Source organism: Pristiophorus japonicus, chromosome 18, assembly GCF_044704955.1.
Source record: "Pristiophorus japonicus isolate sPriJap1 chromosome 18, sPriJap1.hap1, whole genome shotgun sequence".
NCBI lineage: Eukaryota > Metazoa > Chordata > Chondrichthyes > Pristiophoridae > Pristiophorus > Pristiophorus japonicus.
This window is the reverse complement of record NC_091994.1, coordinates 73209505-73224231: the sequence shown is the minus strand read 5'-3', so window position 1 is coordinate 73224231 and position 14727 is coordinate 73209505. Positions and strand designations below refer to the sequence as shown.

Below are 14727 nucleotides of genomic sequence, written 5' to 3'. Positions count from 1 at the left end.
ACTGATTCATCAGCTGAGTTAGGGCGATAGGTGGTCATCAGCAGTAGGTTCCCTTGCCCATGCTTGACCTGACACCATGAGACTCTGGGTCCAGAATCAATATTGAGGACTCCCAGGACCACTCCCTCCTGAATGTATACCACTGTGCTGCCACCTCTGGTGGGTCTGTCCTGCCAATGGGACAGGACATATCCAGGAATGGTGATGGAGGAGTCTGGCACGTATGCTTCTGTGAGTATGTCAAGCTGTTGCTTGACTAGTATGTGGGACACCTTTCCCAATTTTACACAAGTCCCCGATGTTAGTGAGGAGGATTGACCCGGCTAGGTGTGCCTTTGTCATGTCTGAATCAGGTGCCTAGGTCCGTCCAGTTTTATTCTTATTATAGTTTTGATAAATGGTAATTGAGAGTCAACATATAGGCCAGACTGAGTAAGGATTTCCTTCCCTAAAGGAAATTAGTGAACCAGAAGATTTATTTCATTAACTGAATTTAAATTCCCCAGCTGCCCTAGCAGGATTTGAACTAATTTATGTGGATCATTAGTCCACCACTAACTGAATCTATGCAGAAATCTTCTATCGCCTACTTTGCGTTCTCTCACAACCAAATAGCTGTATCAGCAGCAAGTGTCAGGCTTTGTGCACTCGGCCCATGTCTACTGGGAGCTGCACTTGAGACAGCCATACATCCTTTATCTAACATGTTTAGGGATGTCACTAATCCTTTGATCCCACGTTCAAATAGCTGTCAACTAAAATGTGAATTTAAAGAAAGGTTTGGTTCTAATTACATGTGGTGGTTGAGCACTGCAGTCTCCAGCATCACCCAGTAATACAGCGAGAGGTGTGTAAAGGTCACTGGAAGAGCCTGGACAGGGGACGGAAGTGGCACCACTTTGTTTAAGAGATCAGTTCTTTAGCTAGCTATTTCAAAAACATATTGGTATATAAAATGAAAAGTACAGAAACAAAGATATATATTTCTATCTCCTTTAAACAAACAACTTCAAGCTTAACTACTCTCGCCCACATAAACTCTGAAAAAGTGTTTACTATTTCTCCTGCCAAAGAAAATAATTCCAACTTCTCAGTGAGAAATCAGGTTGCTACAGGCCTACTACAGCAAACTGTCCACCAGGAAAGACCCACTGAGGTGACGTATCCATCATACCCTTCAACCTCTTGACGCTACACTCTGCAACTCCCTCCCTAAATCCCTCCTCCTTGCTATATCTGACCCCACCTTCAAAAGCCTCCTCTTCAATCACGCCCTCAGTCACCTCTGTGAACTCTTCTACTACTGCATGGCATCTGTTAATGGCCTTGGAAAGTCTACTGGATAAAGGTGCTACAGAAACACTGTTGTTGTTGTTTAGACTACTCTCATTACATGGAATGGAAGTGACTTCCTTCCTGCTCCTGGGTGTCAACCCCAGAACCAGGCATGACTTACAGACTCGTGCAATCTAGTAATCTATTCCCTATTGTAATGTATGCACCTGTGAGTATGTTCATAGGTTTGTGGAGCTGTTGCATTGTGAGTGGCTTAGCCAGTCACGTGATGTTCACAAGACTCCATAAAACTCCACTCTCGGCCATCTACGAAGAGGTATGCAGTTGTGTGCCTAGTAGATGAACTGATAATGTGTAGCATAATTGTTAAACTTTTGTTAATAAACCAACTAGTTCTTAACAGCAATGTGTTGCCATGAATTATTAAGCAAAGATCCCATGAAGCAAATGCATTACACCTATGTTTATAAAATGTTATTCAAAATATTGCTTGCCTAACACTGCAGACAATTAGATTTTCGTTTTTGATTGCAAAAATCACTTTTCGTTATGAAATTTGAAAATGTACATTTCGTGTTTTAAAAGATTGGAATAAAGGCGTCCATGGCGACCTAGAATCTAGCAAAATCTGACAAACACTTTCAAAAAAGCTGACAATTTAAAAACGGCCTTGAATTTGTGAAAATATGCAATTACTCTGAAAGTGCAGTGGGACATGAGCTTGTAATTTAATCTGCAGGTAAACATTCTTTTACTTGTATTGAAAAGGAAATACAGGGTAATCAGAAATACATGAAAGCCAAAGCCCTTCCAAAATTGTTTTGATTTTGATGCTTTATTTTAGAATCTACATTGAAAAAGAGCAGCGCAACGTTTTCAACTAAAAAGGCCCCTAATTTGAACCTACAGTATTTATCATTTAGGAATTAACTGTTTTTCTTTATATGTTTTTTTTTTTCTTTCTCCCAGTACAAACAGATACGGAAGCAAAAAAATTATTAATGTTCTTTTTCAAAATGCCAACTAGCAAATGGGGGTTTTGATAAATGCACCATTCTGGTCAGGACTGTGAACAGCAAATTCTGGAATTGTCCACACATTTCCAAATGCTGGCCCACCCTCCACCATGTCAAATAATGGTGCATTTCTCAGGGAAATTTTGAATTTTTCATTAAAATTGCTGCATTCGAGAAATTAAAAAACGTTTAACTTCATGAAAGACAGATTTAATCTTCGAAAAGGAAATTTGAATTTGTAAAAAGTCTCCCTTCTCTACCAGCTGTAAGAGTCCTACATGAAATAAGTCCGATTTTAACTGGATCCTGTACATGGGTGTGAAACAGCATGTATGCTGATCAGGCATCCTCAACTGGAACTGCTATTTTGGCTGCGTTGTGAAACAGAAATGTATCGGGGAGGCTTTTCTGAAGCTAGGCTTCCGGCAATTTGCTTAATCAGAGCAGAAATTAGCTTTATCCTGCGTCTCGCTGTGCTGTACCTGCCGCGGAAGTACTTAAAGCTGACAATGGCTGAAAATTGTAGCAAAGTGCCCTAATTCCCAGCATGTTCACTGCGATAAATACAAAATAACATCTTCACCGCTTTCATGATTTTTAGAAAAGTAAACAGACATTGTAAGAATGTGCCCATATATCAAGCAGCGCGTGCACAAGAAAGGAATACAGTGAAACTTATGAATTATGGACACCTAGGGGACTGGCATCAGATGTCCATATTTTGCAAATGGGCAGTTATGTAGTATTTTATACATCAGGGTAATCCAAAAAGAACAGATGCAGCCTGATGCATGCTTGAGGGATTGATTCCACAATCAAGAGTCAGGTTCATCTGCCCTGATCCAAGACTGGAATTGTAGATGTCAGATGTGTTGTACCAGTGGTATTTGGAGACTCTGAGTGAAACTGCGAGCTTTGACCTTTAGAGTGGAAGGAATTAGGTTGCTAGAGGGCCCACTGAGGAAAAATTAACATCCGATGAAATGGTGGGGGCAGAGGGCGAAGCAATAGCCGCAGAACAAAATGGGTATCTCCGAACGAGTTACACAGCCAGATGGAGAAAATAAAGATGGAAACTCCAGCGCATTAGTACACATCCTGGGCCACAGTGCAATGCCGAACACCTATCCAAGCTAGTTGCAAGATAGCGGTGTTTGTGTGTCATTCTCAAGAGCAATTGGAGCAGGCCAGTGACAGCATTTTGACACAGGTCCTTACTGGAGAAAGCTACCAGATCCAGATGTCAGTCAGTGACCGTGTCTGTGTTTTAAGGTGTAAAATATACTAACTAAATAGGTCTTGGTACATTGAAGGCTGTTTGTAGACCATGATTTGCAAGTGTCTGTAGTTTCAGAGTACCTCTCGTATCTTATATAATATAAAATATTTGGGACCATCATGAAATGTCCGTCATTTGTCAGTGTCCATAGGACCAGGTTTCGTTGCATGTAAATATAATGCAATTATTGTAAAACTACAGATGGTAATCCCAAGTACTGACCTTTTAGCATTTTGAATTTGAGCGGCATCTAGTGTATGCTTCTGTTTGTTGCACAAGTGAAGAATTCCAAACCCACACGAGAGAACATGTTCATTGCCTTCATGCTTCTTCGCAATAGCCACCACCTCCACAATGATTGCAATGTGGGTGCAGTTTAGGGATGTGTGGAAGTAAACAGCCTGAAAAAGGACACAAAACAATGAGAAAATCTTAGAATTTTTAACCCTCTCCTTTCTCCCCTTCAATCATTTTCCACTAACAATTGTTCCAGATCTCTTTTGTGGGATTTATTGCTGACTCCAATGATTATTTTATGTCAAAGAGCCTATACAACTTATTTACCAGTTTTCTTTCTGCACTTAGCAATTTACTACAGACATGCAAATGAATTATTCATGTTCCCATTTTTTGCCATTTGGATTAATCTGTGAATTTCAGTGTTGCCAGTACTGAGGAATGGAACAATTCTCTCAATGGACCAAACATCATTACTGCCCGGAACAGGTGAAGCTTTCCAGGGAGAAATTCTCCCCCATTCTGTCCCAACAATGTGCCTTAATTCCAATTTCAAAAATTAATTCCTAACTGCACCAATGTACCACTTCAGTATCCCACTACAGACATCCATGTAGCTTCTATAAGATATGGGGCTCTTTCATGGCATGAGTTCATAACCTCAGGAAATGGATTCAGACCCAAGTTCATTTCACTTAGAACCTTGCATACCATCAGTCCTGGTTGGATCCAAATCCTGTTGGTGCAGGTAAAACGGCCTGTCCATCTGGTCTCACACATCATAAACTTGTGTTACTTTTATAAGGAAAAGAGGTTCTGGATATCACATAGAGCATAGGTTCCTAGACCCTAGCAGGCCATATGAGTACCAGGGTGTCCTTCAAGGTCATCAGATTTCTGTGTCTCTGGCCAACATTTATCCTTCAACCAACATCACCATAACGGATTACCTGGTCATTTATTTGATGTTGTTTGTGGGATCTTGTTGTACGCAACGTGGTCGCAGTGTTTCCCGAAATTGCAACTTAATTGACTGAAGCACTTTGGGACGTTCGGAGGCCATGAAAGGAGCTGTATAAATGTTTTTTTTCCCCAAAAATATACTTTATTCACATAAAATTTTCACAATACATTAGAAAATAGTTCAGTACCTTGTGGTCAGCAATTCCATACAATTTGTTTGAATGCTGACAGCAGTTCCATATAATGCACTAGCGTGCATTTCATTTCAAGGAACAGTTTAGTACAATCCGTAAATCATGTTACGTGTAGTACTGTGCAAATAAGGGTATTACATGGAGCAGATAAGAACAGATTTACATTCCATTCCAGGATACATTTCAATACCGGTGACGAATCAGGTTACATGTAGCACTCTGCAGATGAAAGCAGTACACGGAACGGATGGGAATACATTTACATTTCTTTACAAGTTACTAAACAGTATAAATGCAAGTTAAAACTCCCCCCCCACCCCACCACACCCCTCAAAAAAAAATACAGATTATGGAAGCCAGGTTGGGTGCGAGTTAAATTCAAAGTGGTACACTTTTCGTTCATTCAACACCCTGTGGCCATATTAATAGTGCTGTTTTCTTAGACGGTTGATACGACTGCTTGACTCAGGCAGGAGCCTCATGAATATATGTAAATCAGGGTCCTCTAACTTACAAAGGACCCCAAAGCTATTTTAATGGCGAACTGGACGAGTATCTGCAACAGAGGGTCAGCTCAGTAACATCTGGCTGGTAAGAAGCGGAGGCCTTTTGAGCAAGTTGAAAAGTTACAGGAGTCCACATCCAGGCCCCACAAAGAAAGTTTTGGGAGCTGCCGTCCCGGGCTCTTAGTCTTGATTATCCGTTTAACTGGTGCACTTTAAAACACTGTTGTAGGCATTAGGCACCTGCTGAATATATCAAAACACTAGGCATTAGGCACCTGCTAAATATATCTAAACTCATATAGGTTTAAAGTGGCCACATATAAAATGGCTGCCCAAGCATGATGGGAACTCAGTTAGTCAAGCAATGAACTGTTGACTGAGGCTGACCGAGCAATGACCTAGTGAGGCCCACTACCGGGAATGCCTTGGATCATCCGCTTGAGACAAGATAACTATAACGAACCATTATAGTACCTGGTATGGAATGTCCTTAATCAAGGACTTCACACAGCAGAGCCCCGAGGAACAGAGATAATGGGGGGGGCCTGCCTCACATAACAAGGTCATTAATCAACCTGAGCTGACAAGAACCGAACCTGAGGGTATCAGGGGAATTCTATTGGGTTAAAGAAACCTATATGTAATCTATAATCATTATGATTGGATTGTGTCCAGCCGAAGTGGGCTGAGTAACTGTAATGAACTGTTGTAAAACATATAAATATTGATAGATTTCTTTGTTCGGTGGAGTAGAGTGCCTGGAGTTAACCAGAGGCTCTCTCCCCGCCGGCGTAATAAAAATCGTTTTGGCGTTGGAACCGACCCAGAGTGTCGAGTGATTCTTGCAGGAAAATTTCGCGCTAACAACACAATAGAATAGCTTTTCTTTTCATTGGCCCACTGACTCACCATGAAGCAATGAAATTGAAGCAAATCTCTAAAATGCTACTTAAAGATGCTGTGTCACTTTCACAGTAAAGTGGTTACATGCACTAGATATTGCAGCAATTCATTTACTCCGTATTGACCAAGATCAGTAATAGCATGCTGGGATAACTTGAAGTGGAGTGTTTGATGAATAATTTAGCAGTCAGTGGGTGGACTAGAACATCAGAATAGATATTGCATGGCAACAAATTCTATGTCATTTATTTTTTAGTTCCCCTAAAGTGGAGCATCTAGCCACAGTGCACTCTCCATCTGCTCGTCAAGCAATTTCCTTCAGCCAATAAGACAGATTGACCTCTCCCTACAGATAATTCTCTTCACGGTAAGCAGTTCAAATAATGTGAGCTGACTAGGTCGGATTTTTTCCTTTTGGAAATTAAACATTTAGCCCACCATCATGTCCTATCAAACAGCCAAACACTCAGGTCTTCTCAGGACCAAACCTCAATGAAGCTGTTGGGAAGTAGACAGCTACACTCAGGGCTGTTACATTTGGTTTGGTTACATCAGGGTTGGTTACATTTCATTAAACAGCTTTATGAATTGACTGCATTATACAGAACGTTGATCAGTTTAGGCAGTCTCAATACAACTCTTGTTTGGTGTGGGTCCACTGCCCCTAATTTGGTACAAACTGACAATCTCATTGGGATGACTGCTGTAGGAAATGGAAAAATCCCACTGGTGTGGGGACTGCTCTTCAGAGATGCGGGCTGAGGCACTTAGTTGGGTCGGGGAAGAGGTGGCTTCACTTTGTATCCAATAATGGACCTAACTTGGAAGGTCTTGATTCTGATGCAAAGTGGCCAAAGTGGGGAAGTGTTTCATCCCTCACACCTAATTGGCACTTAATTCACCCCAAACATTATTTTCTTAAAAGTTAGTGTAGCTGTGAGAGCAGCACGTTAGTGATACAATGTACAAGAGTTCCAAGTGGTAGGATAGTGATTAACATCCATGGTGTTCCTGTTGCCCAACCACACCCTCATGAGTACATTAGAGTGAAGGGTAGATGCGTCCCTATGGAGAAGGAGATAAAAGGTCACAGGGAGAGTCACATAGCAACTGGTTACAGAAGAGCACCAGTAAAGGCTTTCCCACTATCTCAGAGTATGATGCGTATGACAAGGAAACCTAAAGGGGTAAAAAAAAGAAATCTCCTTCTTCCCCCTGCCCCCCCCCGCCTCAAAAAAATAAACATTATGAATTGACTGCCTTAAAAATAAAGTTCATGACTGTAGGCAGTCACAATTCACACAACTGTGGCAAACCAAATGTGAGCTAACTTTGCTCTGCAGATATTTTAGTCAAAAGAGTATATTGAGTGACTCAATACCAATGAAAGGGTTAAACAATGACAAAGACTAAGGGGTCGAAATTCGAGACCGCCGTGTTTGAGGCGGTGTCACGGCCCGAGTGCTGATTTTACCGGGAGGTGTTAGGTGCAGGCTCTAGGTGCAGGCTCCAGCTGCCAAATTCAGTTTTTACACCCAAAGATGAGAGAGCAGCGCTAAAAAGTGGCTTTGCACACTCATCCTCAGGTGAGAGCTCAGGAGGTCGTCTGAATTTCACATCGGGAGGCTGCCACCATGCTAGCTGGAAAATGGGAAGAACAGGGAAAAAAAAACCTCAGACTTCACCCCACACACAAACTTCCCCACTGTTACAACTAATGAAAAAATGAACAAATATATAAAGAAAAAAAACTTATCTTGCTCTCTGGCCGATTCCACTCGTGTTCTGCTGTTTAACCACCATTTTTTTCAGGCTGTACGGCCACCTGCCGGTACAGCAGCCGTACAAAGCAAATATCACGATAGAGGCATCAAAGAGGCGTTGTATGCTAGATGACGTCACCACGCGGGTGGAGTTACCTGGCACAGTGTTGCCTCTTGGCGCCTCTGCCAAAGAGTCGACTCAATTTCAGCCGGGGCGTGGACGGCGCTTACTGTCGCAGGTAGGCCTTTGCCGCCCATGAGCCGCCGCCGCCGCCGCCCGCGTGCGTTAACGGGTGGCGGTATAAGCTGAATTTCAACCCCTAAAACTTTCACCCCAGAATCACCTAGATATATGTCATCACAGTCTGTACATGTGCCTATGAGGGACTAAGTTATCTCTATGTGTAATAAATAGGCTGTTAGCAATGTGTCACTAGAAAAATCTTGGCTTCAAATCATAGCACTGACAGGGAAAGATAATAGACAAGACATTTAGGTGTCGTCAGTTAAGTATAAATAACCTTCCATTATCCACTACTGTCAATGGATAAAAATGAGCATTCAAAGTTGACATGATGAATTAATGCTTTATTCAATCCACTGGCAAATTCAAAACGGGGAGTCCATAAGGCAATAATGCAACCCTAGCTATGATTTTCACAGCAAATTTTTGCCCCAAATGAATATCCCTCACTGTCAATGGTTGTCAGTAATTCAGGGTCATAATTATAAAGTTGGATGAGGAAATTAGCCATAAAAGCTTTATGTAAATTCAAGGAATTAGACCTTGACTGCAATGTTGTTTGTACATCAAAGCTTTCGGATTAGTTAAACTTCTACACTGAAAGCCATTTTCACATCATAATTAACAGTTCAGATCACACACAAAAAGCTCATTTACAGATTTCATGTTAGCATGCCACCTTTTTGACATAAAATTCCAATCATCTGCCCCAGATTGTAGATGTTGATACAAGTTGTCATTTTCTGGTACTTACAAAGATTTTTGTAAAATGTTCCTGGCATCGAGCTAGTTTTCACAGTACTAATGCAGTTTAAAATTTCAATTGTCTGACCAACAGCAGAGCATTGAGAGCAGGAAGGCCAGATACCCTTGCTGCAAGCACTATGATGGCTATATATAATTAAAAACTTGCAATTATATAGTAGTAAAACATCCCAAGGCCCAAAATGTTGAAAAGGAGCACATTTTTACCATCAGATTTGGGAAGGGATGAGAATGGCCCCTGGAGCAAGGGCTGAGATAGAATACTGTGTTACATAAAGTCATTTGACACCCAACTACTCTCTTCGGAACAGTGAAAATGAGGGACCTATGATGAAGGATGCTGGGCCAATCCAGGAATGGATCATAGCACCTCTTCTGATTTTTGACTTTCCCCGTTCTGCTTCAAGATTTTTGCCATTTCTTTTCCCTGTTTCATAGGCTAGTTAGAAAGGGTTCTGAAGGACATAGACTGGTGAAATGGGCAGATTACATTTAATGCATTTTGGGAGAAAGAATGAGGAGAGACAATATTAACTGAATGGTATAATTTGAAATTCTAATGGAATAATGTTACCACAGACTGTGGTGCTAATGTTCTGCATGTTAAGACTTGGGTGTCAGTCCATGTTCATACAGTTAAATGGTTCTTAATGAAATATACGGTTCAATCTAAAAAAATAAATAACCTATTATTCATTAAAAAAGAATGACCAATTATACAAGGTATGAAGGAAAGGAAATAAACTCAGCAATCCACATTTACAACATGTAGCAGCAAAACACTTCACGCGATTTCAGAGGCCCATAAATCTACAATTCTTTCTTTGTTGTGAGAAGTTGCTTGGGGGAGATCTTACAGATTTCTTGGAGCTATTTGGATGTGATAAGTCATATATAAATGCAGGTATAGTTGGATAGTTGGAAAATCCTTTAATGCTGCTAAGGGAGATCTATACCTGCATTTATATATGGCTTATCACATCCAAATATCTTCAAGAAATTCACCCAATGAATTACATTTGAAGTGTAGTTGAGTATTGTTATGCAGCCAACACAAGGTTCCTTGCAAATAATGCAAAGCCTTGTTGGATACAAGAAGCAGTTAGCAATATTTTGTCCAACAGTTACTGCTTAATAGCTTGAAATCCTATCTGCCAAAAACATCGGAAAAGGTAGAGAACATACCTTGTTTTTTGATCATCATAGGCACTGATAACAGTTCCCTTTATCCATTTGTTAACTTGTTAGCAAAATTGAAGCCCATGGGATTAAAGAGCAGTGGCAGAAAGTATATGGAATTGGCTAAGGGACAGAAAGCAGGCAGTAATGGTGAACTGTTTGTTTCAGACTGGAGGGAAGTATATAGTGGTGTACCCCATATTAGGCCCATGCTCTTTTTGATATATATTAATCTTCTGGACTTGGGTATGGAGGCACAATTTCAAAGTTTGCAGGTAACACAAAACTTGGAGATGTAGCGAAGTGAGGAGTATAGTAACAGACTTCAGGAGGACATAGACAGACTGATGAAATGGGCAGACGCATGGTAGAGGAAATGTAATGCCGATAAATGTAAAGTGATTCATTTTGGGAGAAAGAATGAGGCGAGACAATATAAACTAAATTGTTTTTTTCCAAAGAGAGGGTGCAGGAACAGAGAGACAGAGGGAGCAGGAAGCAAAGGGTAATGGTTGATGGATGTTTTTGTGACTGGAAGGATGTTTCCAGTGGGGTTTCGCAGGGCTCAGTACTAGGTCCCTTGCTTTTTGTGGTATATATATCAATGATTTAGACTTGCATGTAGGGGGTATGATTAAAAAGTTTGCAGATGATATAAAATTTGGCTGTATGGTTGATAATGAAGAAGAAAGCTGTAGACTGCAGGAAGATATCAATGAACCGGTCAGGTGGTCAGAACAATGGCAAATGGAATTCAATCCGGAGAAGTGAGGTAATGCATTTGGGGAGGGCTAACAAGGCAAGGGAATACACATTTAATGGTAGGACACAGAAAAGTGTACAGGAACAAAGTGACCTTGAAGTGCATGTCCACAGATCCCTGAAGTTGGCAGGCCAGGTAGATAAGGTGGTTAAGAAGGCATACAGTATACTTGCCTTTATTAGCCGAGGCATAGAATACAACACCAGGGAGGTTATGCTTGAACTGAATAAAATACTAGTTAGGCCACAGCTAGAGTACTGCATATAGTTCTGGTCACCACATTACAGGAAAGATGTGACTGCACGAGAAGATTTGTGAGGATGTTGCCTGGACTGGAGAATTTTAGCTGTGAGGAAAGATTGGATAGGCTGGGTTTGTTTTCTTTGGAACAGAGGAGGCTGAGGGGGGACCTTATAAAATTATATGGGGCCTAGATACAGTGGATAGGAAGGACCTATTCCCCTCAGCAGAGGGGTCAACAACCAGAGTTCATAGATTTAAAATAATTGGTAGGTGGTTAAGAGGATTTGAGGGAAATATTTTTCACCCAGAGGGTGGTGGGGGTCTGGAACTCACTGCCTGAATGTGCGGCAGAGGCAGAAACCTTCACCACATTTAAAAAGTACTTGGGTGTGCACTTGAAGTGCTTTAACTTACAGGGCTACGGACCAAGAGTTGGAAAGTGGGATTAGGCTGGATAGCTCTTTGTCACCCGGAGCGGACACAGTGGGCCGAAATGGCCTCCTTCCATGCTGTAAATTTCTATGAAATCTTTGATGGTGGCAGGACAAGTTGATAAAGCTCTTATAAAACCATATGAGGCCCTTGGCTTTATAAATAGTGACATAGATTACAAAAGCAAAGAGAAAAAAGAACTTACATTTATATACTGCCTTTCATGGCCTCAGAATGTCCTTGGTCAATTAAGTACATTTGAAGTGTAGTCACTGTTGTAATATAGTAAATGCAGCAGCCGATTTTGCGTACAGCAAGGACCCACAAACAGCAATGAGATAATGACTAGATAATCTGTTTTAGTTGTGATGTATGTAGCACACAAATCACTGACTCTACACGGTCTGGTGTTGATCTAACTGCTGTGACCTTGGTCCTTTATTGAACAGCTCCAGAGTGACTCTCAGGTGTGGTGGTCAGCCTTTTATACTGCCTCTTGCAGGTACTTTCAGGTCTCCCACCATAGTGCCCTCTTTGGTGTACCATTGTGCTTATTATACATTTAAGGTACCAGGACGATACACACATCAATACATAACATTAGTGATGTTGGTTGAGGAATAAATATTGGCCAACACATCTGAAAGACGATGCCTCTGACAGTGCAGCGCTCCCTCAGCCTAGATTTTATGTTCAAGTGAGACTTGAACCCACAACCTTCTGACTCAGAGGTGAGCGTGCTACTACTGAGCCACGACAAGGAAGCTATGCTAAAACTTTATAAATCACTGAGTGTTGTGTCTAATTCTAGGCTCCACACTTTAGGAAGAATGTGAAAGCCTTGGAGAAGGAACAGAAGAGATTTACCAGAATTATACCAGAAGTGAGGGACTTCGGTTGTACCAAAAGACCAAAAAGCTGGGATTGTTTTTCTTAGAGCAAAGAAAGAAAAGGGGAATTTTAATATGGGTGTTCAAAATTATGAAAGGATTTGATAGAGTATACCTCTTTGTAACTTTCTGGTCCCATCTACACAATTTACTGTACCTTCTAATTTAGTGCCATCTGTAAATTTGGATATACAATGCTCTATTCCTTCGTCCAAGTTATTGATATATATGGTGAAAAGCTGAGGCTCCAGTACAGATCACCACCTGTCACACCCGCCATTCAGAGTACATTCCCTTCACCCTTACTCTCTGTGTCCTATCTTCCAACCCATGTCACAAGGTTACCTCCCGTTCCATGGGTTCTCATATTTGCTAATAATCTCTTGTGCGCAACCTTATCAAATGCCTTCTGGAAATCCATATAGACAACATCCATAGACACCTCATTAATGTTCTCCTTAAAACATTTAATTCGATTAGTCAAGCATGGCCTACCCTTCACAAATCCTGCTGACTCTCTGATCAAATGCTCAGTCAATCTGTCCCTGATGACAGATTCACATCAGTGTTCATTATCCAGGAAGCAGCTATCATGCATTCATTGCATGGCATTCTACAGTGCCTGCATTATTTGAAGGTGAAGAAACAGTTGGTGAATGGTTTTGAGACCATTCTTTGTATACTTGGCTGCTGATCTTACTGAGAAACTCTCGGCAGCAAAGGAACACCACAGTGTATGTATTTCCCCAGTTGCTACCTCCACCTTCAAGAGGAATGTGGCATGCAACTTAGAAATAATGAAAGAGTGTGTGCAAAAGGGCAATAATTGAGTTCAATGCTTGAAATGGTACCTCCCAGACGGTGCAGCAGCTCTCAACTTCAGTTTGCGTTATGCTTCGTGAGCACTAGATAGTGTGTGCAGAAGTGTGCAGCAGCACACTTACTTTCACCTCGCTACTGATACCACCACATGCCTTCCTCATTTGCAGCTAGGTACAAGGGAGCCTTCAGGCCCACATAGCCACCCTCCTCTAGTGTAGCTCCTATAGCGGGACCTCCAACTCTTCACAATCGAAGAATGCAGTGTTCCCCACATGTCTGCGCTGTGTCATTGTGAACAATGAGTCCATTTTTCTGCCATTACCGCAACTTTCCCTCTAATGACGAGCTGCAGCGCTTGCCATCCCCCCACCCCGAGGTCCGGCCGCTCGGCCCCAGGTCCGGCCGCTCGGCCCCAGGTCCGGCCGCTCGGCCCCAGGTCAACCCAACTGTAGAATTTTCTTCAACATTCTCACAAGAGGAAAAGATTTTATATAGCAGTAGATTTAGTGGCTGCAACAAAGCTGATAAAACCCAATGCCACAGCCTCGAAAACATCAGCCCTGCTTCTTTAGGGAGACAGATTTACAGAAAAATGCTATTTCCAACATGAAATGGTGCACTTAAATATTTATAAGAGCAATGTAAAAAATCAAAAACCTTGTAACAAAGTTCTGTGCAAAGTACTGTTTGTGCAAACTTATGGTATCTCTGCAAGTACAATTCAGCTAATAGAGAGAGCGCTGATGATACTAAACAGATGATAATTGTTCCCATCTGACAATCATTGCAGTATATTGTTTTAACAATTACTAAATCACTGTAAAATATATCACAACCCCTTCACACTATTATAGCCAATTTTTTTTGTCAATGTTGTCACCACAAGTAGAAATATTAATGCTCGCAAAAACACGGCAACTAGTAAATGACAGTCCAACTGCTCTGGGGCCTTATTAAGTAGTACTTACCAGCCCTGCAGTAACAAACAGGCAGCAGCTGGAAAGCACTTTCTTTTTTCCTCGTGCCTACATAATGATAAACTTTGAAGTTCGTGCGATAGCACTCGCATCTCCAGAAAAGTCTCAATGTCAAGTACATTTCCAAGGCACAGCACAGAACCCCATTTCACAAATATTTCGTGCACCAGAAATCCAGTGCGCTGGCCTGCTTATCTGCATTTGGCAGCAATACAGAGCTCAGGGATGAACAGCTTTAGAAATTATTTGAAGCAA

General features: G+C 41.5%; 1 protein-coding gene across 4 annotated transcripts in view; it reads right to left on the bottom strand.

Annotated features, from left to right (window-relative positions):
• nphp4 (nephronophthisis 4) overlaps positions 1-14727 on the bottom strand; it is a 516026-nt gene that overhangs the window by 405832 nt on the left and 95467 nt on the right. For all 4 annotated transcript variants that reach the window (XM_070860148.1, XM_070860151.1, XM_070860149.1 and 1 more), the window contains exon 3: positions 3814-3992. In XM_070860148.1, coding sequence (XP_070716249.1) covers positions 3814-3992 — 179 coding nt within the window. The remainder of the gene's footprint in view (positions 1-3813; positions 3993-14727) is intronic.